Consider the following 26,550-nt stretch of genomic DNA (forward strand, 5'->3'; position numbering starts at 1 on the left):
CCACCGATGTTGTTCTGAGAAATTAATTTTTCATTAGACAATAACAAGAGCATTTAATTTGCAGCTCAACATTCCCATTACACCAGGTTCACATCTGATTAAGACTTCATCTATTTGCTGCACATGAATTGGTTTTTCAGAAGGATGCAGTGGCCACTAGAGGGTGGACTTTTATTGCAACAGTCTCCACATACATGGTCAGTGACCCATTAGTGCAAATAAGTATGTTAGTAGTACGCAGTTTCCCCTTCAGGCCAGTATGACGCCACACTGTGTAGCACAGTGACACAACTCCACATCAATGTACAACTGAGGCTGCCAACTACATTAATGTGTCAAATTAAGTGACCTGGTTCTTCATCTAAGCGACAGTTAAACAGTGAAGCAAGCTGTGCTCTTCTCATCAGTGCGACAGGGCGTAGAGTTTCTCTGCGCTACGCTCCATTCGGTCCCGGTACTCCAGCTTGCAGTAGTTTCCTTCAGGGACTCCCTGGGTGCCGTAGAGGAGACCCCAGAGGCAGCAGGCAATCACTGCAGTGCTGTCACTGTCGCCTGGGACAAACAGAGACCAGGAGGCACCACGTGAAATAATAATCACAGCAACAAGACCTAATTAAAATGTTCCTTGAAGTCATGATTGTAGTTGCTAATACACAGCTCCAACTTAAAAAATTATAATTGTCAGCCTTTTTTTTTAAAGATCCAAATTACAATATCAGTTGGATTTGATAAGTTATTTTCTTAAATGCAGCACAAGTTTAAATTTGACATTTGTTTTTCTCCATGTTTAAATCTGTGTCCTTTGTAAAGATATTTTAAGCAAATAACTTAAAACATATTTGAATTGGATGAAAATTTATCCCAAAACATACCAATACATTTGAGACATTGAATATGTAATTTTTTTTTTTAAATGTCTTACGATACCAATTTTTCCTATTAAACTAGTCTGTCTTAAGATGTACTTACTACTTACATTTAACACTACTTACAGTGCATCCACAAAGTATTCACAGTGCTTCAACAAGACCAATCATTCATGATATGCACACTCTTAAGGCTATGAAACTGGGCTATTAGTAAAGAAAAGTAGAAAAGGGGGTGTTCACAGTAATAGTAGTGTAGCATTCAGTCAGTGAGTTCGTCAATTTTGTGGAACAAACAGGTGTGAATCAGGTGTCCCCTATTTAAGGATGAAGCCAGCACCTGTTGAACATGCTTTTCTCTTTGAAAGCCTAATGAAAATGGGACGTTCAAGACATTGTTCAGAAGAACAGCACCAGTTTGATTAAAAAGTTGATTGGAGAGGGGAAAACTTACACGCAGGTGCAAAAAATTCTAGGCTGTTCATCTACAATGATCTCCAATGCTTTAAAATGGACAAAAAAAAACACGCATGGAAGAAAACGGAAAACAACCATCAAAATGGATAGAAGAATAACCAGAATGACAAAGGCTCACCCATTGATCAGCTCCAGGATGATCAAAGACAGTCTGGAGTTACTTGTAAGTGCTGTGACAGTTAGAAGACACCTGTGTGAAGCTAATTTATTTGCAAGAATCCCCCACAAAGTCCCTCTGTTAAATTAAAGATGTGCAGAAGAGGTTACAATTTGCCAAAGAACACATCAACTGGCCTAAAGAGAAATGGAGGAATATTTTGTGGACTGATGAGAGTAAAATTGTTCTTTTTGGGTCCAAGGGCCGTAGACAGTTTGTGAGACGACCCCCCAAACTCTGAATTCAAGCCACAGTTCACAGTGAAGCATGGTGGCGCAAGCATCATGATATGGGCATGTTTCTCCTACTATGGTGTTGGGCCTATATATTGCATACCAGATATCATGGATCAGTTTGGATATGTCAGAATACTTGAAGAGGTCATGTTGCCTTATGCTGAAGAGGACATGCCCTTGAAATGGGTGTTTCAACAAGACAATGACCCCAAGCACACTAGTAAACGAGCAAAATCCTGGTTCCAAACCAACAAAATTAATGCCTCGCAGATGTGAAGAAATCATGAAAAACTGTGGTTATACAACTAAATACTAGTTTAATGGTTCACAGGATTGCTAAAAAAGCAGTTTGAACATAACAGTTTAGAGTTTGTAGCATCAACAGCAGATGCTACTATTATAGTGAACACCCCCTTTTCTAATTTTTTTTTTTTTTTTTACTAATAGCCCAATTTCATAGCCTTAAGAGTGTGCATATCATGAATGCTTGGTCTTGTTGGATTTGTGAGAATCTACTGAATCTACTGGTACCTTGTTTCCCATGTAACAATAAGAAATATACTCAAAACCTGGATTAATCTTTTTAGTCACATAGCACTACTATTATTCTGAACACTACTGTATACATGTGTGTATTATAAGTATGGTAACAGCACATGACCTTTTCTTTTGTTGTTAGATGAAACTACAGAAACGTTAATGGAGATGCTTATTTGGAACCACAAGGAACTATTCTTGAGTGCTATTTCCCCAAATCTTGGCTCAGTAGTAATGAAAAGTTACTCCACCAGTGGAATGACTTTGGGTGGTTAAAAAAAAGAAAGAAAGGTACTTCAAAACAGGACTGTAGACAAGTGGTATTTTTTTAAACACTCACCTCCGTGGAAACCACCTCTGCTCATAAGCTCCTCCCAGTCTGATCCCGCTCCCAGCAAGGCATCCAAGGCAATCATGGGAGCATCATGACCGCTGCGGCCCGGCCAACCTGACAGGCTGAAGCTCTTGTAGACTTCGTCTCTCTCGGCCGGCCCGTAGGCGGCGGGCCAAATTACAGGCCCCACCCCGTGAGAGATGCCTCTCAAATCCAGGTACCTGTAGACGGAAGGAAGGGATGAGATTTTCCAGACGTTACACACTCCTCCCGTGTAACAAGATTACCCGAAAGTGCCAGTCCAACGTCTACAGATGTCATATCAGCCATACTGTGAATGTCAGCTGCTAATGGAAAAGTGGCGTGTCAGAGATAATTACTGCTGTTCACACGTGTCAGCAGGAAGACGTTGAAATCTGTTCCACATTTCACTGCTTTTCTGACAGCGCTAACCTCTTAATTTGGTAAGTACTGATAAATAGCATTTGTACAACGATCTCACGCCAACAAAATGGGCGTCTGACTGAGATGCTGGAGGTCTGTTTAAATCTACAAATCAGAATGCGATTTTAAAATTTAAAAATCTTGAATTATATACCTCCAAGACCCCAAATGAACCCAGCTTCCAATGTTGTCAGACAAGGTCCACTTTTCCCCCCAGCCTTAGTGATATTAAAACATTAACATTCAAGAACCTCAATGTTCAGTTCATTCTTTGACAATTGTTGTCTGACACCCCCCAGCAATAAAAAAAAAGCCTATTGGGGTAGACTCTACCCAGGGGTAGACTCTACCAGAACATTTAGAAATATTTTTTACTCTACCCGGTAGAGTAAAAAATATTTCTAAATGTTCTGGCACCACCTTTAATTAAACCTGCCAAGCACATCCTTTTCACCATGTTTTGTGAAAACTAGCTGCATTAATGCCTGCATGGTGACTGAAGCTCAGGTAGTCAGTGCCTTGAATGTGAAATTGCTCTTGAGCAAGGCTGAACCCCAAGTTGTACAGCCTTGGGGTTCATTTCCAAAGTTGCAATAACCTAACCTTTTTCGTAGAGCCATCCCCAAATTTCTACTCCAGAACCAACTTCCTCACTGAGATGTAAAAACGCAACTCAGTTAACCAGTAAGCCTGTTAAACTAAGCGAGGGTGATCACAAAAGATGCTTTAGTCATTCCGATTCGCTTTGATGCTAGACATTTTTACCCAGTAAGTCACATCTCTGTCAAGAGGAGGACGTGAACCCTCGAAAATCATTAGTTTATCACAAGTCCACTGCTGAACTGAAACCAACCAAAGACGTTCTAGTCCAAATCTGACGCCAGTATTGAAACTGAAATAGGCCTCATACCACTGCCACTTCTCACAGAAGTAGTCCCAGTCTCGCTCCGTCTCCTCCACTGCGAAACCTTGATCCCTAACAAATTGCTTTGCTATTGGGCAGCCTTCGTTGAGCAGGCCCATGCCCCATGTGGTGATCGGTCTACGCTGCACGGCGTAGGCGGTGAAGAGGGCTGACGCTACGGCGCCGAGGAAACCAGTTGGGTGAGGGTGGGTCATTCGACCTGTCTCCACAGCAACCGCCACCAACGACAACAACTGCTCCGGTTTTGGAAACCTGGTGGAACAAGCGATAAAGCTCCCATGAGACTGTATTTTGAAGTAGTAGTTCTCACTTTGGATTTGGGAAAATTATGTCCACGATAATTACTTCTTTTCATAACATAATTTACTCCTTATCTGTGTTTGTTTCCTTCAGGCTAATGGTTAAATCCCAAAACACTGCTATTCATTTCTTATTTTACGCCTAACGATCAAATAAATTACTAATCCTCCCTGTTGCATTTAATACAAAATTACTGTATAATAATGTCGGCTGCATTATTAAGCAGTGTGCTGCAAATCTTAATTTAAATGTGGGGAGAAAAGGTGTGCACCAAAATCTTTGTTACAGAAAAGAACTTTGCAGTTTGTTTGTGCATCACAACTCAAGTCTGCCTTTCGGTTGTGAAAATCTAATCGAGACACTAGAATTTGAGAAACGTTTGCTTGTTTGTTCCACTAGTCCTTGAAGGTGTTTGGGCCAATTTCTACTAATCTAGCTGTGTGCATGTGCAGTAGTGTTCAGAATAATAGTGCTATGTGACTAAAAATATTAATCCAGGTTTTGAGTATATTTCTTATTGTTACATGGGAAACAAGGTATCAGTAGATTCTCACAAATCCAACAAGACCAAGCATTCATGATATGCACACTTAAGGCTATGAAATTGGGCTATTAATAAAAAAGTAGAAAAGGGGGTGTTTACAATAATAGTAGCATCTGCTGTTGATGCTACAAACTGGTTTTTTTTAGCAATCCTGTGAATCACTAAACTAGTATTTAGTTGTACTTGTATAACCACAGTTTTTCATGATTTCTTCACATCTGCGAGGCATGCAGTCAACCAACTTGTGGCACCTTTCAGCTGTTATTCCACTCCAAGATTCTTTAACAACATTCCACAATTCATTCACATTTCTTTGTTTTTGCTTCAGAAACAGCTTTTTTGATGTCACCCCACAAGTTCTCAATTGGATTTAGGTCCGGGGATTGGGCAGGCCACTCCAAAACATTAATTTTGTTGGTTTGGAACCAAGATTTTGCTCGTTTACTAGTGTGCTTGGGGTCATTGTCTTGTTGAAATACCCATTTCAAGGACATGTTCTCTTCAGCATAAGGCAACATGACCTCTTCAACTATTCTGACATATCCAAACTGAACCATGATACCTGGTATGCGATATATAGGCCCATCACCATAGTAGGAGAAACATTTCCATATCATGATGCTTGCACCACCATGCTTCACTGTGAACTGTGGCTTGAATTCAGAGTTTGGGGGTCGTCTCACGTTGTCTGCGGCCCTTGGACCCAAAAAGAACAATTTTACTCTCATTAGTCCACAAAATATTCCTCCATTTCTCTTTAGGGCAGTTGATGTGTTCTTTGGCAAATTGTAACCTCTTCTGCACATCTTTTAATAGAGGGACTTTGCGAGGGATTCTTACAAATAAATAAGATTCACACAGGCATTGTCTAACTGTCACAGCACTTACAGGTAACTCCAGACTGTCTTTGATCATCCTGGAGCTGATCAATGGGTAAGCCTTTGCCATTCTGGTTATTCTTCTATCCATTTTGATGGTTGTTTTCAGTTTTCTTCCATGTGTGTCTTTTTTTGGTTTTTGTTTTTTTTTGTACATTTTAAAGCATTGGAGATCATTGTAGATAAACAGCCTATAATTTTTTGCACCTGCGTATAAGTTTCCCCCTCTCCAATCAACTTTTTAATCAAACTACGCTGTTTTTCTGAACAATGTCTTGAACGCCCCATTTTCCTCAGGCTTTCAAAGAGAAAAGCATGTTCAACAGGTGCTGGCTTCATCCTTACATAGGGGACACCTGATTCACACCTGTTTGTTCCACAAAACTGACAAACTCATTGACTGAATGCCACACTACTATTATTGTGAACACCCCCTTTTCTACTTTTTTTTTTTTTTTTTTTTTTTTACTAATAGCCCAATTTCATAGCCTTAAGAGTGTGCATATCATGAATGCTTGGTCTTGTTGGATTTGTGAGAATCTACTGAATCTACTGGTACCTTGTTTCCCATGTAACAATAAGAAATATACTCAAAACCTGGATTGATCTTTTTAGTCACATAGCACTACTATTATTCTGAACACTACTGTAGGTTGAACTCAGAACTGCCCTTAAGGAGATCGTTTTAGTGAAGGTCAGGGTCACTGAACAGGTCCTTTGGCAGATTTCCATCAAACCTCATATGTGGATGACAGTCTAAAAACAGAATTGTCCTTACAGGGCTTCTTTTGGCAAAGGTCAAGGTCGCATAGGTCATTGGCCAAAACTGTGATGCTCCCCACCCAGACTCCGATGTCCACCAAAACAAACATCTGGAATGTAGGCAACTTCTGAAACAGCTCAGGTGATATCAAATTTAACAAAGGTCAATCACTGGGGTTCAGATCATATCTGTCTTTTTGTTGGCTGACTCCTCCCACATGCTTTTTCTCATTTTTTCTCATTTTCTTTTCTACCAAGCTTGATCAGTGAAGGTTCACCCTGGAACTGCTGTTTAAAAAAATAAATCATGAAGGTCAAATCGGATCATCAATCCAATTTGGACTAAACAGGTGGATTACAGATTTGTCTTGGCAAGATCAGCAAGTGGTCAATCATTTCGTTGAAGAAGGTCACTGGAATCAATGCTGTGTTCAGAACCCTTGGATGTTTAGAGATTCTGAGCTCTAACTCATGGCAAAGTGCCTTGAACGCTACGTCAGGCTGGAATTTTCACTTGGAAACTCATGAGGAAATTGAGTAACCTGAGGTATCAGAGTTAGCGTCACAGCCACGGTGGCTTCTCTGTGACGGCTGAGACAACAGTATTACTAATGTTGAAAATACATTTTTAATAAGACATTACTGCTTATATAATGTCATACTGCTTATATGACATTATAAATGTAACTACAACCCCTGGCAAAAATTATGGAATCACCGGCCTCTGAGGATGTTCATTCAGTTGTTTAATTTTGTAAAAAAAAAAAAGCAGATCACAGACATGACACAAAACTAAAGTCATTTCAAATGGCAACTTTCTGGCTTTAAGAAACACTATAAGAAATCAGGAAAAAAAAAAAAATGTGGCAGTCAGTAATGGTTACTTTTTTAGACCAAGCAGAGGGAAAAAAATATGGAATCACTCAATTCTGAGGAAAAAAATTATGGAATCATGAAAAACAAAAGAACGCTCCAACACATCACTAATATTTTGTTGCACCACCTCTGGCTTTTACAACAGCTTGCAGTCTCTGAGGCATGGACTTAATGAGTGACAAACAGTACTCTTCATCAATCTGGCTCCAACTTTCTCTGATTGCTGTTGCTAGATCAGTTTTGCAGGTTGGAGCCTTGTCATGGACCATTTTCTTCAACTTCCACCAAAGATTTTCAATTGGATTAAACAACTGACTGAACATCCTCCGAGGCCGGTGATTCCATAATTATTGCCAGGGGTTGTATACAGTGACCTCCGAAAGTATTAGAACACTTGGTATTTCACACATTTTAATTTGTTTATGCCATTTCAAATACAAAAAAATTCTCAAGTTATTTTCGTTAAACTCAAACTCAAAGCAAATCTCTACAACTGGATATAAATGAATTCAAAATATAAAAGCCAAGATGATGGGTTGCATAAGTAAAGTAACACATTGGTACAATACCTGTAAATCAATCAATCAATCAACTTTTTTTTTATATAGCGCCAAATCACAACAAACAGTTGCCCCAAGGCGCTCCACATTGCAAGGCAAGGCCATACAATAATTATGAAAAACCCCAATGGTCAAAACGACCCCCTATGAGCAAGCACTTGGCCACAGTGGGAAGGAAAAACTCCCTTTTAACAGGAAGAAACCTCCAGCAGAACCAGGCTCAGGGAGGGGCAGTCTTCTGCTGAGACTGGTTGGGGCTGAGGGAAAGAACCAGGAAAAAGAGATCGATCACTAATGATTAAATGCAGAGTGATGCATACGGAGCAAAAAGAGAAAGAAACAGTGCATCATGGGAACCCCCCCACAGTCTACGTCTAAAGCAACATAACCAAGGGATGGTCCAGGGTCACCCGATCCAGCCCTAACTATAAGCCTTAGCGAAAAGGAAAGTTTTAAGCCTAATCTTAAAAGTAGAGAGGGTATCTGTCTCCCTGATCTGAATTGGGAGCTGGTTCCACAGGAGAGGAGCCTGAAAGCTGAAGGCTCTGCCTCCCATTCTACTCTTACAAACCCTAGGAACTACAAGTAAGTCCGCAGTCTGAGAGCGAAGCGCTCTAATGGGGTAATATGGTACTACGAGGTCCCTAAGATAAGATGGGACCTGATTATTCAAAACCTTATAAGAAGAAGAATTTTAAATTCTATTCTAGCATTAACAGGAAGCCAATGAAGGGAGGCCAACACGGGTGAGATATGCTCTCTCCTGCTAGTCCCCGTCAGTACTCTAGCTGCAGCATTCTGAACCAACTGAAGGCTTTTTAGGGAACTTTTAGGACAACCTGATAATAATGAATTACAATAGTCCAGCCTAGAGGAAATAAATGCATGAATTAGTTTTTCAGCATCACTCTGAGACAAGACCTTTCTGATTTTAGAGATATTGCGTAAATGCAAAAAGGCAGTCCTACATATTTGTTTAATATGCGCTTTGAATGACATATCCTGATCAAAAATAACTCCAAGATTTCTCACAGTATTACTAGAGATCAGGGAAATGCCATCCAGAGTAACGATCTGGTTAGACACCATGCTTCTAAGATTTGTGGGGCCAAGTACAATAACTTCAGTTTTATCTGAGTTTAAAAGCAGGAAATTAGAGGTCATCCATGTCTTTATGTCTGTAAGACAATCCTGCAGTTTAGCTAATTGGTGTGTATCCTCTGGCTTCATGGATAGATAAAGCTGGGTATCATCTGCGTAACAATGAAAATTTAAGCAATACCGTCTAATAATACTGCCCAAGGGAAGCATGTATAAAGTGAATAAAATTGGTCCTAGCACAGAACCTTGTGGAACTCCATAATTAACTTTAGTCTGTGAAGAAGATTCCCCATTTACATGAACAAACTGTAATCTATTAGACAAATATGATTCAAACCACCACAGCGCAATGCCTTTAATACCTATGACATGCTCTAATCTCTGTAATAAAATTTTATGGTCAACAGTATCAAAAGCAGCACTGAGGTCCAACAGAACAAGCACAGAGATAAGTCCACTGTCCGAAGCCATAAGAAGATCATTTGTAACCTTCACTAATGCTGTTTCTGTACTATGATGAATTCTAAAACCTGACTGAAACTCTTCAAATAGACCATTCCTCTGCAGGTGATCAGTTAGCTGTTTTACAACTACCCTCTCAAGAATCTTTGAGAGAAAAGGAAGGTTGGAGATTGGCCTATAATTAGCTAAGATAGCTGGGTCAAGTGATGGCTTTTTAAGTAATGGTTTAATTACTGCCACCTTAAAGGCCTGTGGTACATAACCAACTAACAAAGATAGATTGATCATATTTAAGATTGAAGCATTAAATAATGGTAGGACTTCCTTGAGCAGCCTGGCAGGAATGGGGTCTAATAAGCATGTTGATGGTTTGGATGAAGTAACTAATGAAAATAACTCAGACAGAACAATCGGAGAGAAAGAGTCTAACCAAATACCGGCATCACTGAAAGCAGCCAAAGATAACGATACATCTTTGGGATGGTTATGAGTAATTTTTTCTCTAATAGTCAAAATTTTGTTAGCAAAGAAAGTCATGAAGTCATTACTAGTTAAAGTTAATGGAATACTCAGCTCAATAGAGCTCTGACTCTTTGTCAGCCTGGCTACAGTAAATAATCAGTTTTATTGCCAGTTTTCTTCAAACAAGTCAGGGGATGGATACATGAACATTTCCAAGTCTTGTACTTTATTTACAAATCTAGGCTTGCATCTCAGATGTATCTTCTGGCAAAATGTAGCTGAACTTTCAGGTTTTCTTTTTAAGAAAATCCTCCTCTATACTACAGATAAAAGTAAAAATAATTAGAACTTACTAATTTAGTCCACTCAGCATGTCCTTACTAATTCCACTGGAAAAGTTGTAGCTCAAAACCAATGTGCAGTTTCCATTCCTGTGATTAGCAAATTACCTTTATCTATTTTTGCATCCCACACGGCTTATCCACGGAACAATGTGGACCTGGCATGCTGCTTAAACACTACTTTAAAGCTGCTAATTTAACATTAAGGGCAAAAGATAAAGAGATCACACTTGATGTTTTGTTTAGTAAAGTGGATGTCAGTGGACGCTAACCGGAAGATGCGACACGGTCACAGCGCGTGCGTATCAATAATGCTGATTAGGCTTATTACTTTAAATGTGATTTGCTTTTGTCTGTGACATATTCTCATTCTTTATGTATTACAGACGTTCCCAGTGTTATAGTTTTTGCAAAAGCATCTGCAGTAACTGACACTCAGACCAGGCTAAAAATAGAAATACACTCATCTGACATCTTGTTTTTTCACAGCAAGCTGTGTGCCACTTGTGTATATGTTCTTTGTAAAGACAACAATAAAGCAGGTAAGACTTTTTTTAATACTCTGTGAATTTTCTCCGCCTGATGGACAGCAGCTTTCAGCCAATTAATGGAGAGCATAGACGGATGTATTTCGACTTGTGAGTAAATTACATGAAAGCCTGTAAAAATCCATAAATTAGCCTCATTATTGTTTAAGCCGCAGTGTTCAAAATGTATGAAAAAAGTAGCGGTTTATAGTCTGGAAATTTCAGTGTGTGGGTGAAAATCCCACACTGAGAGGCTGCCGTCACGCTACTGTAAAGGGGTATCGGGTCACGGAGTATCGGAGACATTTTATGACTACAAGTACGAGTAAATGAATACGGGACCGGGCTGATACCCGATACTGGTATCGGGATCAGTGCATCCCTATCTTGAATACACCACAAGTGTCGCGTTACCGTAACTCTTATTATCTTCATGCCCCATTACATAATAAGTTGACTAATAATAATAACAACAACAACAATAATAATAGTAGTAATTACGTACTTTCCCAATCTGTTGTGGTAGTAAGTTCTGATTTTGTAGAAACAAGATAAACAATGTGTGCAGACAAATCTTCCATTAATACTCACACAAGATCATCTAGAAAATAACTGCAGAGATTTCAGCACATTCACTAATTTATGATTGAAGGAAGAATCAGATCCTTTTATTTGATATGGAAGCTGTACTGTCTTGATTTGACAGGACCCCCCCCACTCCCCTTTGTGTGCGTATTGTCATGTAACAGTCTAACCTCAGACCAATGCACATGGAGCGCATGGCTGCTCCACAGCCCGTCCCCTCGGGGTGGTAGGGCACTCTGTAACCCCCGTCCTCCCCGGGCCTCAGCTGGGACACTCCTGCAAGGACCAACCAGAGTACAGTCAGGTCACTAACAAAGCTATTGTGTCATCACCCTACTCCGGCACATCAGAGCAGAAAGAAAATAATGACACTCCCCCCCTTTCCTCCCTCTGCTATCTGATACAAGTTGAACTTTGTATCACCAGCCCATGATTTCTGGCCAACTCCAATCAGTCTTTCATGTTTCCAAAGCTCATAAATGGTTTAAAAGCAAAAATGTAAATCCTCTGTGTTTAATTTGGCAAAAGAACTCTAGATACACCTACTTCTAGCAGGGTGTTCTTGAAACTGGTCAAATGTTGTGAATGGATTTCGCATTACCAAGTAAAAAAAAAAAACAGAAGTTTTTCCTGAACACTCCAGTGTGTTCAGAATAGTTGATGAAGTTGTCGCTAATGATTTAGCTTTGTCATTGATATGTTACGCACTGAATCCCTGGCAGTCCCAGCTCTTTGGATTATATATCAACGGCGGAGCAGCAACGGATTCCAAAAGCAACCTGTTCAACTCTACACCATTGATGTAACAGCTCAGAATCCAACTGGATATGTTTTACTCCCTTAAAAATGGAAAAACCACATGAAATAAGCGACATACTTCTTAGCCCTCCACCTGTTGAAGAGGTCGTTACATGGATAAATGTATGACACTATACAAGTATAATTTAAGTGTCTTGTTGTAGTGCACATGTATAACTTATGCAATGATGAGGTTTTGACTGTCACCTACTTTTACCGAGGTCACAAGGGTCACAGAATACCCACAGGTAAACTTGTCTAAGATTTTGATCCATAAAATGTGTGTATCCAAAGTGAAAATAATACCTGGAAGTGTTGATGACTTATGGCACCGACAAGGTTTTGACTGTGAGCTAATTTTAAGTAGGTCACAGAGGCCAAAATGATCAGGTGCAAATGCTGAAAAGGTCCCCTTCCAGAGGGCAGTAAAGGAGGAAAAAGTGCCTTTATTCTTGTACCTCTCACCTAATTTATGTGTCAAACACATGAAATTAAAAGCGCCAGTTTGCGCCTCAAACTCAATTCCCTTCAATTCCAATAAACTCTCCTTATCTGTACGACACGCCTGCTACACTACCTATGGTTCTTACCTCGCATGCTTGACGGTCCTGGTAGTCTCCCATCCATGTCCTTCATCCCCTCGACATAGCGGGCAGCTATGTCGTGCAGAAGCTCCTCCCCCATCTTCCCTAAGCAGGACACAGTGTGATGCTAACTTAATTAGGAGAGAAACAGTTCTGATAATAACATTGACAGCAAAGGGCAAACTGAATTTTACTGCCTTCCTTGCATTTCCGTAGATCCAGAATAAAGCAGTAAATCAAGTCGAGACAGGAAATTAAATTTAACCTTTCGTTTGAGCTCTCGAGGAGGAGGAGCGGGGGGGTGGGGGGGGGGGTGGTGCACCCTAATGAAGCCTCATCAGAACGACGCTGAGCATCAGATCAGTGCAATCAGCTCATCAATGGAAGCACAGAGAGCGAAGGAGGAACCGCACTGGCCCGGAGCTGATTGGGGTTCTGTCCTTACCGGTTGCGAGTCCTTCAGCTGTTGCCAGGTGCAAAACCGTGTCATCGCTCACCGGCCAGTCGGGGAGCTTAGCCACGATCTTCTTCAGGCCTCCGAGTTTCTTCAGCTCCTGTCAAAAAAGACTTGGGGTGAAACACAGCCAGAGCAACACATTCCCACCGTCAACCCACCCACTTTTATTTGTCTCACATTGAAGATGTCGGCTGTGATTTCGCGTAAGGAGCATTAATTCCCATTTAGACTAACATAAGAGTAAAGTGAAAGTCTTTATTTTCGCTGAGATCCATTTAGATCCTCGGAAGGCTTGTCGAAGCCCCCAGAGCACCTTTGGAAATCGTTACATCTGGTTTCCCTTTTCATGTTGTTCCTGCGCTCACCTGATGGATATCTGGACCTGACTTGTTGTACTCCCACAGCTGGTTCCTGTAGCCCAGAGCGTCACCCGCTCCGCTCAGCACCATGGCTGCCTTGTAGTGCTCCAATGTAGCGGGACTGCTAGAAAAGAAAAAGGACAGAGAGACTACTATTCCAATAAGAAATTTATTCCACTTTGCAGAGCGTGTCTCGGTCTGTCACTCTTTTGCATGCCTCCACCTCAGTCCCACTGTTCACGAATGCTTCAGTGTTGACTGACAGAGCTGTTTGAGCCAATACAAGTGGACCTACCCTAATCGTAAAGCTACAGTGTGCAGGATTTACTGTCATCTAGTGGTGAGGTTGCAGACTGCATCATGCTGTCACCAGCCACAACTGTTTCCCTTCAAGGTTTAGATTCTGCAGCAACTGTGATTCAGGCTCTTGAGCCTCCATTTTACAAAAATGAGGGTTCTCAATCTTACTAACCTGGACAAGCAACCAGTAGACAGAGTGTAGGGGACCAACCACTGATTCCACTGCTCATTTTCAAAAATATGGTCCAAGCAACTCTTTATTTGCATGCTGATTTTATTAATCAAGTCTGGGAAAATGCAATCACGCTGTGTGCTGCCCCAATCACCACACTACAGACCCACTGTAGGTCCTGGATAGCAACCACCCATGCAAATGAGTGGTTCATCACCACCTCGCCAAAGTCAAGTGGTTTGTCGAATGGTTAAGTCAAGCAGTACCCAAAGCAGAGCTCCACAGCAAAGCTTTCTCACTCAACAATGGCAAGTCAATGGTGCTATCAGACTTGTACACCTTGCCCCTAAATTGGGCAAGGTGTACATTGTTCAATTTAGGGGCAAGGTTCACTCCTCATCGCTCCCAGCTCCAATCAATTTTCACCCTGCTCCAATGAAACCGTTTCTCTCAAGCTCAAAAAAAAGAAGAAAAAAAGATTCAACAGGAGGTGTCCTTTCCAACAAACATGTCAAACAACCCACATGCACACACAAAAGCCCAAACGTACTGGTCACAGAAGCTACAGAGTGTGGAATAAAATTAATTTTATACATTTATACATGCAGGTATATTGATACCTGCATGTATAGCTTGGTGACACGCCTCTGCAACATCGCGTGGCGATCGGGGATAGTGCCTCTGGATTGGCAGACTGGGGTGGTGGTCCCTCTGTTTAAGAAGGGGGACCAGAGGGTGTGTTCCAACTATAGGGGATCACACTCCTCAGCCTCCCCGGTAAGGTCTATTCCAGAGTACTGGAGAGGAGAATTCGACCGATGGTCGAACCTCGGATTCAGGAGGAGCAGTGTGGTTTTCGTCCTAGTCGTGGCACACTGGACCAGCTCTACACGCTCCATCGGGTGCTTGAGGGTTCAAGGGAGTTCGCCCAACCAGTCCACATGTGTTTTGTGGATCTGGAGAAGACGTTCGACCGTGTCTCTCGGGGCACCCTGTGGGGAGTGCTCCGGGAGTACGGGTTCCAGGGTCCTTTGCTAAGGGCTATCCGGTCCCTGTACGACCGCAGCAGGAGCTTGGTTTGCATTGCCGGTAGCAAATCAAACCTGTTTCCAGTGCACGTTGGCCTCCGCCAGTGCTGCCCTTTGTCACCGGTTTTGTTCATTATTTTTATGGACAGAATTTCTAGGCGCAGCCAGGGTGTAGAGGGGGTCTGGTTTGGGAACCACAGAATCTCGTCTCTGCTGTTTGCGGACGATGTGGTTCTGTTGGCTTCGTCAAATTAGGACTTTCAGCATGCACTGGGGCGGTTTGCAGCCGAGTGTGAAGCGTCCGGGATGAAGATCAGCACCTCGAAATCCGAGGCCATGGTTCTCGACCGGAAAAAGCTGCTTTGCCCTCTTCAGGTCGGTGGAGTGTCCTTGCCTCAAGTGGAGGAGTTTAAGTATCTCGGGGTCTTGTTCACGAGTGAGGGACGGATGGAGCGTGAGATCGATAGACGGATCGGTGCAGCATCTGCAGTGATGCGGTCGCTGTATCGGACCATCGTGGTGAAGAGAGCTGAGTAGGGGGGCAAAGCTCTCGATTTACCGATCGATCTACGTTCCGATCCTCACCTATGGTCATGAGATTTGGCTCATGACCGAAAGAACGAGATTGCGAGTACAAGCGGCCGAGATGAGTTTCCTCTGCAGGGTGGCTGGGCGCTCCCTTAGAGATAGGGTGAGGAGCTCGGTCACTCGGGAGGAGCTCGGAGTCGAGCCGCTGCTCCTCCACATAGAAAGGAGTCAGTTGAGGTGGCTCGGGCATCTTTCCCGGATGCCCCCTGGATGCCTCGCTGTAGAGGTGTTCTGGGCACGTCCCATTGGGAGGAGGCCCCGGGGAAGACCCAGGACACGCTGGAGGGACTACATCTCTCAGCTGGCTTGGGAACGCCTTGGGGTTCCCCTGGAGGAGCTGGGGGAGGTGTGTGTGGATCGGGAGGTCTGGGCGGCTTTGCCTGAGCTGCTGCCCCCGCGACCCGACTCCAGATAAAGCGGAAGAAAATGGATGGATGGATGGTATATTAATGGAAAAGAAGGTGGTGTTGGTAAATGTTTAAACACCTAATTTTCATGTTGATGCTGCATTCCCCAATAGATTGCTTAATAATATACCTAATTTAAATACTCATTTGTTAATTTTAGGAGGTGACCAGAATTATGTTTTGAATCCAGTGTTAGACTATTATAATTCCCGGGCTTCATCTTTATCCATGATGTCTATAAATACTTTGCTGCCTTATGGCCAAAAGTGGCTTGGTAGACCCTTGGAGACTTTGTAACCCTTCAGTTAAAACAACCCCCCACCCCTCCCCCTTTCTTCAGAGCATCAATCATATTCAAGGATGATTATTTTTTTCATTAATCATAGTCTCAACTCACATCTAATATCTGATCATGCACCACACTTTTTGAATATTACATTTTCTACAGAGAAAATTACACCCCCATTTGGAGATTTACTTCATTACTGCTGGCAGAAAATACTGTGAATTCATTTTAAAAATCTATCAATACCGGTAATTTTATTGTTTAATCAAAATGAATCTGCATCCTCCTCTCGACTTTGGGAGCCAATGAAAGTATTTTTCAGGGGTCAAATGATTTCATACTCCTCACATACTCATAAAAAGGTTAGATGCTAGATTTGAAGAAGTAATTTCTGCTATTAGTCATCTGCATCAAGAATGTGCTTCAGCTCCCGTGTCCAACACTTTAAAACACTCCTTGTTCAAATGGAGTTTCATCCTATATCTATAAAAAAGTGCTGAACAATCTTGTTAAGTGCAACAACATGCACTGATGGTGATTTGTTTGTATATTCAACACAGATTGAAAGTAGATCTGAAACAATAACAATTCCTCCAATTTTGCAACTGGGCATGATTGCATGATTCTTTTCTACACTTTTCAATTTATTGCAGAAAAACTGTTCAATTACATCTAATTCTGGATAAGGATTCTTTTGGAAATTGTAGACAAATAAATAGAAGTGAAAAAAAATTCTAAATTCTCATTGTCCTTCAATTGTTATTCCCCCCGCCCACCACCACCAGAAGGGTCAAAAATGTAATTTTAATACTCTTTTCAACAATTTTATATAAAGATTCCTTGGAAGGTGGTCAACAGAATAATAATAATAATCATCATCATCTCACTGTCCTTCAATTGTTCCAAACACCCCCCCCCACACACACACACACACACCCACCCCAGAAGGGTAAAAAAAATGTCATTTTAATACTCTTTTCAATTTATTGCAGAAAAACTGTGCAATAACATCTGTAATTTTATATCAAGATTCCTTGGAAGGTGGTCAACAGAATAATAATAATAATAATAATAATAATAATCTCATTGTCCTTCAATTGTTCTAAACACCCCCACCCCAGAAGGGTCAAAAATGTCATTTTAATACTGTTTTCAATTTACTGCAGAAAAACTGCGCAATAGCGTCTCTAATTTTATATCAAGATTCCTTGGAAGGTGGTCAACATAATAATAATAATAATAATAATAATAATCTCATTGTCCTTCAATTTTTCTGAACACCCCCCACCCCAGAAGGGTCAAAAATGTCATTTTAATACTCTTTTCAATTTACTGCAGAAAAACTGTGCAATAGCGTCTCTAATATCAAGATTCCTTGGAAGGTGGTCAACAGAATAAAAATAACAATTCTAATAATAATCTCATTGTATCTTCAATCACCCTACAAAAGGGGCAAAAAAAACCCATTTTGCACCCTACTCAATTTTTTAGATGAAACCCCTTTTTTGTGCATTGAGAATCGATGTCTCTACAAAACTTTACTGACCAGCTGCCTCTTGCTTGCCTCTACTGGTGGTTGGCTCTCACTGCGGTATTGTATCACTTCCTGTTCCGGAGCACAGCGGTGTTTTTCTGTATCTGTTAGCTGTTTAATCTGCGCAGTTAGATTGATCTAGTTATCTAGATTACGATTTGTTTCCCAGTGTAATCTTTACGTGCCTTAACTAAAGCACTCCCTCTGCTGAATCACCTCTAAACTATTTACACATTATTCACTTTGCGTGTTTTTAGGAATCCGCTAGCTTAGCGTAGCTACTAGCTCTTAGCCGATTTAGCATGGCGGCTTCTCCTGTCTCTCCCACACTTTTCTGCTCTGGGTGTGAAATGTTTAGTTATTCCTCGGCCTCCTTTAGCAGTAACGGTACTTGTAATAAGTGTAGCTTATTCATAGCTTTGGAGGCCAGGCTGGGCGAATTGGAGACTCGGCTCCGCACCATGGAAAATTCTACAGCTAGCCAGGCCCCTGTAGTCGGTGCGGACCAGGGTAGCTTAGCCGCCGTTAGTTACCCCCTGGCAGATCCCGAGCAGCCGGGAAAGCAGGCTGACTGGGTGACTGTGAGGAGGAAGCGTAGCCCTAAACAGAAGCCCCGTGTACACCGCCAACCCGTTCACATCTCTAACCGTTTTTCCCCACTCGACGACACACCCGCCGAGGATCAAACTCTGGTTATTGGCGACTCTGTTTTGCGAAATGTGAAGTTAGCGACACCAGCAACCATAGTCAATTGTCTTCCGGGGGCCAGAGCAGGCGACGCTGAAGGAAATTTGAAACTGCTGGCTAAGGCTAAGCGTAAATTTGGTAAGATTGTAATTCACGTCGGCAGTAATGACACCCGGTTACGCCAATCGGAGGTCACTAAAATTAACATTAAATCGGTGTGTAACTTTGCAAAAACAATGTCGGACTCTGTAGTTTTCTCTGGGCCCCTCCCCAATCAGACCGGGAGTGACATGTTTAGCCGCATGTTCTCCTTGAATTGCTGGCTGTCTGAGTGGTGTCCAAAAAATGAGGTGGGCTTCATAGATAATTGGCAAAGCTTCTGGGGAAAACCTGGTCTTGTTAGGAGAGACGGCATCCATCCCACTTTGGATGGAGCAGCTCTCATTTCTAGAAATCTGGCCAATTTTCTTAAATCCTCCAAACCGTGACTATCCAGGGTTGGGACCAGGAAGCAGAGTTGTAGTCTTACACACCTCTCTGCAGCTTCTCTCCCCCTGCCATCCCCTCATTACCCCATCCCCGTAGAGACGGTGCCTGCTCCCAGACTACCAATAACCAGCAAAAATCTATTTAAGCATAAAAATTCAAAAAGAAAAAATAATATAGCACCTTCAACTGCACCACAGACTAAAACAGTTAAATGTGGTCTATTAAACATTAGGTCTCTCTCTTCTAAGTCCCTGTTGGTAAATGATATAATAATTGATCAACATATTGATTTATTCTGCCTTACAGAAACCTGGTTACAGCAGGATGAATATGTTAGTTTAAATGAGTCAACACCCCCGAGTCACACTAACTGTCAGAATGCTCGTAGCACGGGCCGGGGCGGAGGATTAGCAGCAATCTTCCATTCCAGCTTATTAATTAATCAAAACCCCAGACAGAGCTTTAATTCATTTGAAAGCTTGACTCTTAGTCTTGTCCATCCAAATTGGAAGTCCCAAAAACCAGTTTTATTTATTATCTATCGTCCACCTGGTCGTTACTGTGAGTTTCTCTGTGAATTTTCAGACCTTTTGTCTGACTTAGTGCTTAGCTCAGATAATTATAGTGGGCGATTTTAACATCCACACAGATGCTGAGAATGACAGCCTCAACACTGCATTTAATCTATTATTAGACTCTATTGGCTTTGCTCAAAAAGTAAATGAGTCCACCCACCACTTTAATCATATCTTAGATCTTGTTCTGACTTATGGTATGGAAATAGAAGACTTAACAGTATTCCCTGAAAACTCCCTTCTGTCTGATCATTTCTTAATAACATTTACATTTACTCTGATGGACTACCCAGCAGTGGGGAATAAGTTTCATTACACTAGAAGTCTTTCAGAAAGCACTGTAACTAGGTTTAAGGATATGATTCCTTCTTTATGTTCTCTAATGCCATATACCAACACAGTGCAGAGTAGCTACCTAAACTCTGTAAGTGAGATAGAGTATCTCGTCAATAGTTTTACATCCTCATTGAAGACAACTTTGGATGCTGTAGCTCCTCTAAAAAAAGAGAGCTTTAAATCAGAAGTGCCTGACTCCGTGGTATAACTCACAAACTCGTAGCTTAAAGCAGATAACCCGTAAGATGGAGAGGAAATGGCGTCTCACTAATTTAGAATATCTTCACTTAGCCTGGAAAAAGAGTCTGTTGCTCTATAAAAAAGCCCTCCGTAAAGCTAGGACATCTTTCTACTCATCACTAATTGAAGAAAATAAGAACAACCCCAGGTTTCTTTTCAGCACTGTAGCCAGGCTGACAAAGAGTCAGAGCTCTATTGAGCTGAGTATTCCATTAACTTTAACTAGTAATGACTTCATGACTTTCTTTGCTAACAAAATTTTAACTATTAGAGAAAAAATTACTCATAACCATCCCAAAGATGTATCGGTATCTTTGGCTGCTTTCAGTGATGCCGGTATTTGGTTAGACTCTTTCTCTCCGATTGTTCTGTCTGAGTTATTTTCATTAGTTACTTCATCCAAACCATCAACATGTTTATTAGACCCCATTCCTACCAGGCTGCTCAAGGAAGCCCTATCATTATTTAATGCTTCGATCTTAAATATGATCAATCTATCTTTGTTAGTTGGCTATGTACCACAGGCTTTTAAGGTGGCAGTAATTAAACCATTACTTAAAAAGCCATCACTTGACCCAGCTATCTTAGCTAATTATAGGCCAATCTCCAACCTTCCTTTTCTCTCAAAATTCTTGAAAGGGTAGTTGTAAAACAGCTAACTGATCATCTGCAGAGGAATGGTCTATTTGAAGAGTTTCAGTCAGGTTTTAGAATTCATCATAGTACAGAAACAGCATTAGTGAAGGTTACAAATGATCTTCTTATGGCCTCGGACAGTGGACTCATCTCTGTGCTTGTTCTGTTAGACCTCAGTGCTGCTTTTGATACTGTTGACCATAAAATTTATTACAGAGATTAGAGCATGCCATAGGTATTAAAGGCACTGCGCTGCGGTGGTTTGAATCATATTTGTCTAATAGATTACAATTTGTTCATGTAAATGGGGAATCTTCTTCACAGACTAAAGTTAATTATGGAGTTCCACAAGGTTCTATGCTAGGACCAATTTTATTCACTTTATACATGCTGCCCTTAGGCAGTATTATTAGACGGTATTGCTTAAATTTTCATTGTTACGCAGATGATACCCAGCTTTATCTATCCATGAAGCCAGAGGACACACACCAATTAGCTAAACTGCAGGATTGTCTTACAGACATAAAGACATGGATGACCTCTAATTTCCTGCTTTTAAACTCAGATAAAACTGAAGTTATTGTACTTGGCCCCACAAATCTTAGAAACATGGTGTCTAACCAGATCCTTACTCTGGATGGCATTACCCTGACCTCTAGTAATACTGTGAGAAATCTTGGAGTCATTTTTGATCAGGATATGTCATTCAAAGCGCATATTAAACAAATATGTAGGACTGCTTTTTTGCATTTACGCAATATCTCTAAAATCAGAAAGGTCTTGTCTCAGAGTGATGCTGAAAAACTAATTCATGCATTTATTTCCTCTAGGCTGGACTATTGTAATTCATTATTATCAGGTTGTCCTAAAAGTTCCCTAAAAAGCCTTCAGTTAATTCAAAATGCTGCAGCTAGAGTACTGACGGGGACTAGAAGGAGAGAGCATATCTCACCCATATTGGCCTCTCTTCATTGGCTTCCTGTTAATTCTAGAATAGAATTTAAAATTCTTCTTCTTACTTATAAGGTTTTGAATAATCAGGTCCCATCTTATCTTAGGGACCTCGTAGTACCATATCACCCCAATAGAGCGCTTCGCTCTCAGACTGCAGGCTTACTTGTAGTTCCTAGGGTTTGTAAGAGTAGAATGGGAGGCAGAGCCTTCAGCTTTCAGGCTCCTCTCCTGTGGAACCAGCTCCCAATTCAGATCAGGGAGACAGACACCCTCTCTACTTTTAAGATTAGGCTTAAAACTTTCCTTTTTGCTAAAGCTTATAGTTAGGGCTGGATCAGGTGACCCTGAAACCATCCCTTAGTTATGCTGCTATAGACGTAGACTGCTGGGGGGTTCCCATGATGCACTGTTTCTTTCTCTTTTTGCTCTGTATGCACCACTCTGCATTTAATCATTAGTGATCGATCTCTGCTCCCCTCCACAGCATGTCTTTTTCCTGGTTCTCTCCCTCAGCCCCAACCAGTCCCAGCAGAAGACTGCCCCTCCCTGAGCCTGGTTCTGCTGGAGGTTTCTTCCTGTTAAAAGGGAGTTGTTCCTTCCCACTGTAGCCAAGTGCTTGCTCACAGGGGGTCATTTTGACCGTTGGGGTTTTACATAATTATTGTATGGCCTTGCCTTACAATATAAAGCGCCTTGGGGCAACTGTTTGTTGTGATTTGGCGCTATATAAAAAAAAATTGATTGATTGATTGATTGACCTTTAATGACTGTAACCCCCCCAAAGATTCAAATAAATAAATAGCTTCTTTTGCGTCAAAAGTATATCAAATTTATCTGAATTTTAGTTTAGACACTCTTTGCGTGATTGATTATCTGTGGAGGGTAAACAACTTCATTCAAATGAGTTACTTAATGTCACTTTACCCATTTTTGGTCGGAATTAGTCTCCCGGTCCAAAGGACTCCGGGGACTCTTGACCCTATTTTTGACTCATTAAAGTAACAGATTCAAACACAGACCGTAAACCGGTGGATAAATCCCTACGTAGCCGGATTCCTGAACGCACTAAGTTTTCGTGTTGTGCAACGTGAGGTCCACGTTAATTTAACTAAAAGTTAGCCTTAATACCAAACCTGTTCTCACCAAGCCATTGCAGCGTGTCTTTTCCTCTGCACACGCGTAATTCCACACCGGATTCACAAACGTCAGCTTCCCAACTCGACGACGACTCAGTTTAATTCAGACGACGGAACGCAGAAAAAAAAAAAACTAACACACACAAATCCCTGCTGTTGCCAACTAAGACCTCAGTAAGGAAACTTGCTATTGGCTGGTCTATTTTTTTTTTTCAAAACTTTATTTCAAACTATTAGCTGTTCTATTTTTTTTCCAGAAACTTTATTTAAAAAAAAACAAAATATTACATTATGTCTGGGATATCTTGACAAATACTTTGTGTATCGAGATGAAACATGTTACACAGTATGGCTTCACTAAGACCTCCAATGAGTTACGTGTTGGATGCTTTTCGACTGCAACAGGCCAGCGCAGTTTCGTTTGAACCCTGGGTGATATTGCAGGATTTGACCACTTAGGGGAACATCTGGTCTAGCCTGGAGTGGCTCAAAAGAGCCAGGTACCGCGGGTCTCCTCCCCTACTGTGATTGGTTGAGAGCTTTGAGCTCTGATTGGTGCATAACTTATGACATCAGGGGCTTAGCCTGGAGTGGCTCAAAACAGAACAAATCCCTTTTGTAAATTTTGGCTTTACAGGAGTCAAATCATCAACAGCACCATCCTCCAACAAGGAGGCCGCCATGTTTTTCTGTTTTGGTCATGTTGTCTCATGTTAGTGGCGTTGCAAGGCGTGACCAGTGGGAATTCTCACCATATCAGGTTACAAAATGGCCGCCAAACGCAGGCATAATGTACATCGCCTACACCGGAAGCAGGCTACATCTGGTCCCGTTGTACAATATATACACAGCATAACTTCACATGGAAAAATGGTATACTGTTTTGTTTTTGGCTGCAATCACCAAACAGTCGCAAAAAGTGTTTTGTTTTTTTTTTTTTTTTTGGTTCCCAGTGGAGAAGGGAAGATGAGGCAAATGGGAGACATTGTGTCTGTAAGTGTTAGCATACACAGCTAACCAGAGTAGCTACATTCATTCGCCTGCAACACCGCCTCGACATGTTTGTGCTCCGGGTCATAAACAAACGGCAACACATGTCCACTTTCCCACCACATCATCACTTTTTCTTTGCATTTTCACTTTGTCTAAAAACTCAGAAAATGCTGTGTTTCTGTCCCTGGAAGTAGAGAAATTACGTCACATATTTTGCCCCTTTAGCGCCCACCCTCAAACGAGACTGCAGTGCCCAGTTGTGGTCACCGGGGGCGGAGTCTCTGAAACCTTGTTTACACAATATTTTGACATACATAGATGTCAGGTGTGTCAAAGGAAAACATGGGTGAAATTTGCTACATGCTTCACTAAAACCTTGGACAAGTTCTTTGTTGGATGCATTTATATATTAACTATTTATTATTTATATACATATCCTTTATTTAACTAGGTAAAAGCCTCATTGAGATTAAAAATCTCTTTTCCAAGCGTGACCTGGCCAAGAAGGCAGCCCAGCAACATGATCACAAAATACCACAATGCAAACAGACATAAACAGCATGGGATACAGATAAAGTTTCTAAAAGCTTTTAAATGCAGTCACACTGACCAAGGGAGTTTCCCTCTCATTCCTTCAAATCAACTTAAACTCCCACAGAGAGATCAGTTCTGACAAATTCAGATCAGTGAAGGAGCGGCTTATTTAAAAGCTTTTTTTCCCCCAAGTTCTGTTCTCACCCTTGGGACCACCATCTGCAGAATAGAATGAGTGCGAAGGCCTGTTTACCCATATTGAAAACAACAGTGGTCCCAGGATGGAACCTTGGGGCACACCATTTGAAATGGGGAGGAAGGCAGAGGAACACTCAGCAAACTGGGCACATTGAGTTCTAGCTGACAAGTTGTTGAAAAACCATCCTATAACATGCTCAGATAAGCCAACGTTAGTCTTTCTGTCAAGATGACATGGTCTACCGCGCCAAAGGCTTTTGACAAGTTAATAAAAGAAGCTGCACAATATTTCCTGTAGTCCTGTGCCTTGATAATGTCATTCACAACCTTAATAGAACCTGTTATTGTGCTGTACTGTTTTCTAAAACCTGACTGATATGGAGATAAAATGCTATTTATGTCTAAAAATTCTTTAAGCTGTTCACTAACAAACTTTTCAAGGACTTTGGCTAAAATACATAGTTTAAATCAGTGGGGTCACCAACCCTGTTCCTGGAGAGCACCTGCCCTGCATGCATTCTAACTCTCCCTGTTCCACTCCCAGGCAATTAACTCTATCAGGTGTTTTCATCTTATCAAAAGCTGGAAAACACCAATTTAAAAAAAAATCAAGTGTGACTTGACTAGGTAGATGTGGAAAACATGCAGGGGAGGTGCTCTCTAGGAACAGGGTTGGTGACCCCTGGTTTAGATATTGGAATGTACACTCAACAAAATATAAAAGCAACACTTTTGGTTTTGCTCCCATTTTGTATGAGATGAACTCAAAGATCTAAAACTTTTTCCACATACACAATATCACCATTTCCCCTCAAATACTGTTCACAAACCAGTCTAAATCTGTGATAGTGAGCACTTCTCCTTTGCTGAGATAATCCATCCCACCTCACAGGTGTGCCATATCAAGATGCTGATTAGACACCATGATTAGTGCACAGGTGTGCCATAGACTGTCGACAATAAAAGGCCAGTCTGAAAGGTGCAGTTTTATCACACAGCACAATGCCACAGATGTCACAAGATTTGAGGGAGCGTGCAATTGGCATGCTGACAGCAGGAATGTCAACCAGAGCTGTTGCTCGTGTATTGAATGTTCATTTCTCACCATAAGCCGTCTCCAAAGGTGTTTCAGAGAATTTGGCAGTACATCCAACCAGCCTCACAACTGCAGACTACGTGTAAACACACCAGCCCAGGACCTCCACATCCAGCATGTTCACCTCCAAGATCGTCTGAGACCAGCCACTTGGACAGCTGCTGAAACAATCGGTTTGCATAACCAAAGAATTTCTGCACAAACTGTCAGAAACCGTCTCAGGGAAGCTCATCTGCATGCTCGTCGTCCTCATCGGGGTCTCGACCTGACTCCAGTTCGTCGTCATAACCGACTTGAGTGGGCAAATGCTCACATTCGCTGGCGTTTGGCACGTTGGAGAGGTGTTCTCTTCACGGATGAATCCCGGTTCACACTGTCCAGGGCAGATGGCAGACAGCGTGTGTGGCGTCGTGTGGGTGAGCGGTTTTTCTGATGTCAATGTTGTGGATCGAGTGGCCCATGGTGGCGGTGGGGTTATGGTATGGGCAGGCGTCTGTTATGGACGAAGAACACAGGTGCATTTTATTGATGGCATTTTGAATGCACAGAGATACCGTGACGAGATCCTGAGGCCCATTGTTGTGCCATACATCCAAGAACATTACCTCATGTTGCATCAGGACAATGCACGGCCCCATGTTGCAAGGATCTGTACACAATTCTTGGAAGCTGAAAATGTCCCAGTTCTTGCATGGCCGGCATACTCACCGGACATGTCACCCATTGAGCATGTTTGGGATGCTCTGGACCGGCGTATACGACAGCGTGTACCAGTTCCTGCCAATATCC

The 26,550-nt window shown here is 41.7% G+C and overlaps 1 protein-coding gene across 1 annotated transcript; it reads right to left on the reverse strand.

Moving 5' to 3' along the window:
* Positions 1–147: 147 nt before the first annotated feature.
* On the reverse strand, positions 148–23,083 carry adprh (ADP-ribosylarginine hydrolase). Its single transcript, XM_034194528.1, has 8 exons — positions 22,948–23,083; positions 13,579–13,696; positions 13,202–13,310; positions 12,763–12,861; positions 11,545–11,650; positions 3,962–4,228; positions 2,614–2,828; positions 148–552 (listed from the first exon to the last, which is right to left on the reverse strand). The coding sequence occupies exons 1-8, from the start codon at positions 22,953–22,955 to the stop codon at positions 404–406; spliced, it is 1,071 nt and encodes a 356-aa protein (XP_034050419.1). The 5' UTR covers positions 22,956–23,083; the 3' UTR covers positions 148–403.
* Positions 23,084–26,550: the final 3,467 nt, after the last annotated feature.

The sequence above is a fragment of the Thalassophryne amazonica genome, chromosome 18, assembly GCF_902500255.1.
Source record: "Thalassophryne amazonica chromosome 18, fThaAma1.1, whole genome shotgun sequence".
In the NCBI taxonomy this organism is placed as follows: Eukaryota; Metazoa; Chordata; class Actinopteri; order Batrachoidiformes; family Batrachoididae; genus Thalassophryne; species Thalassophryne amazonica.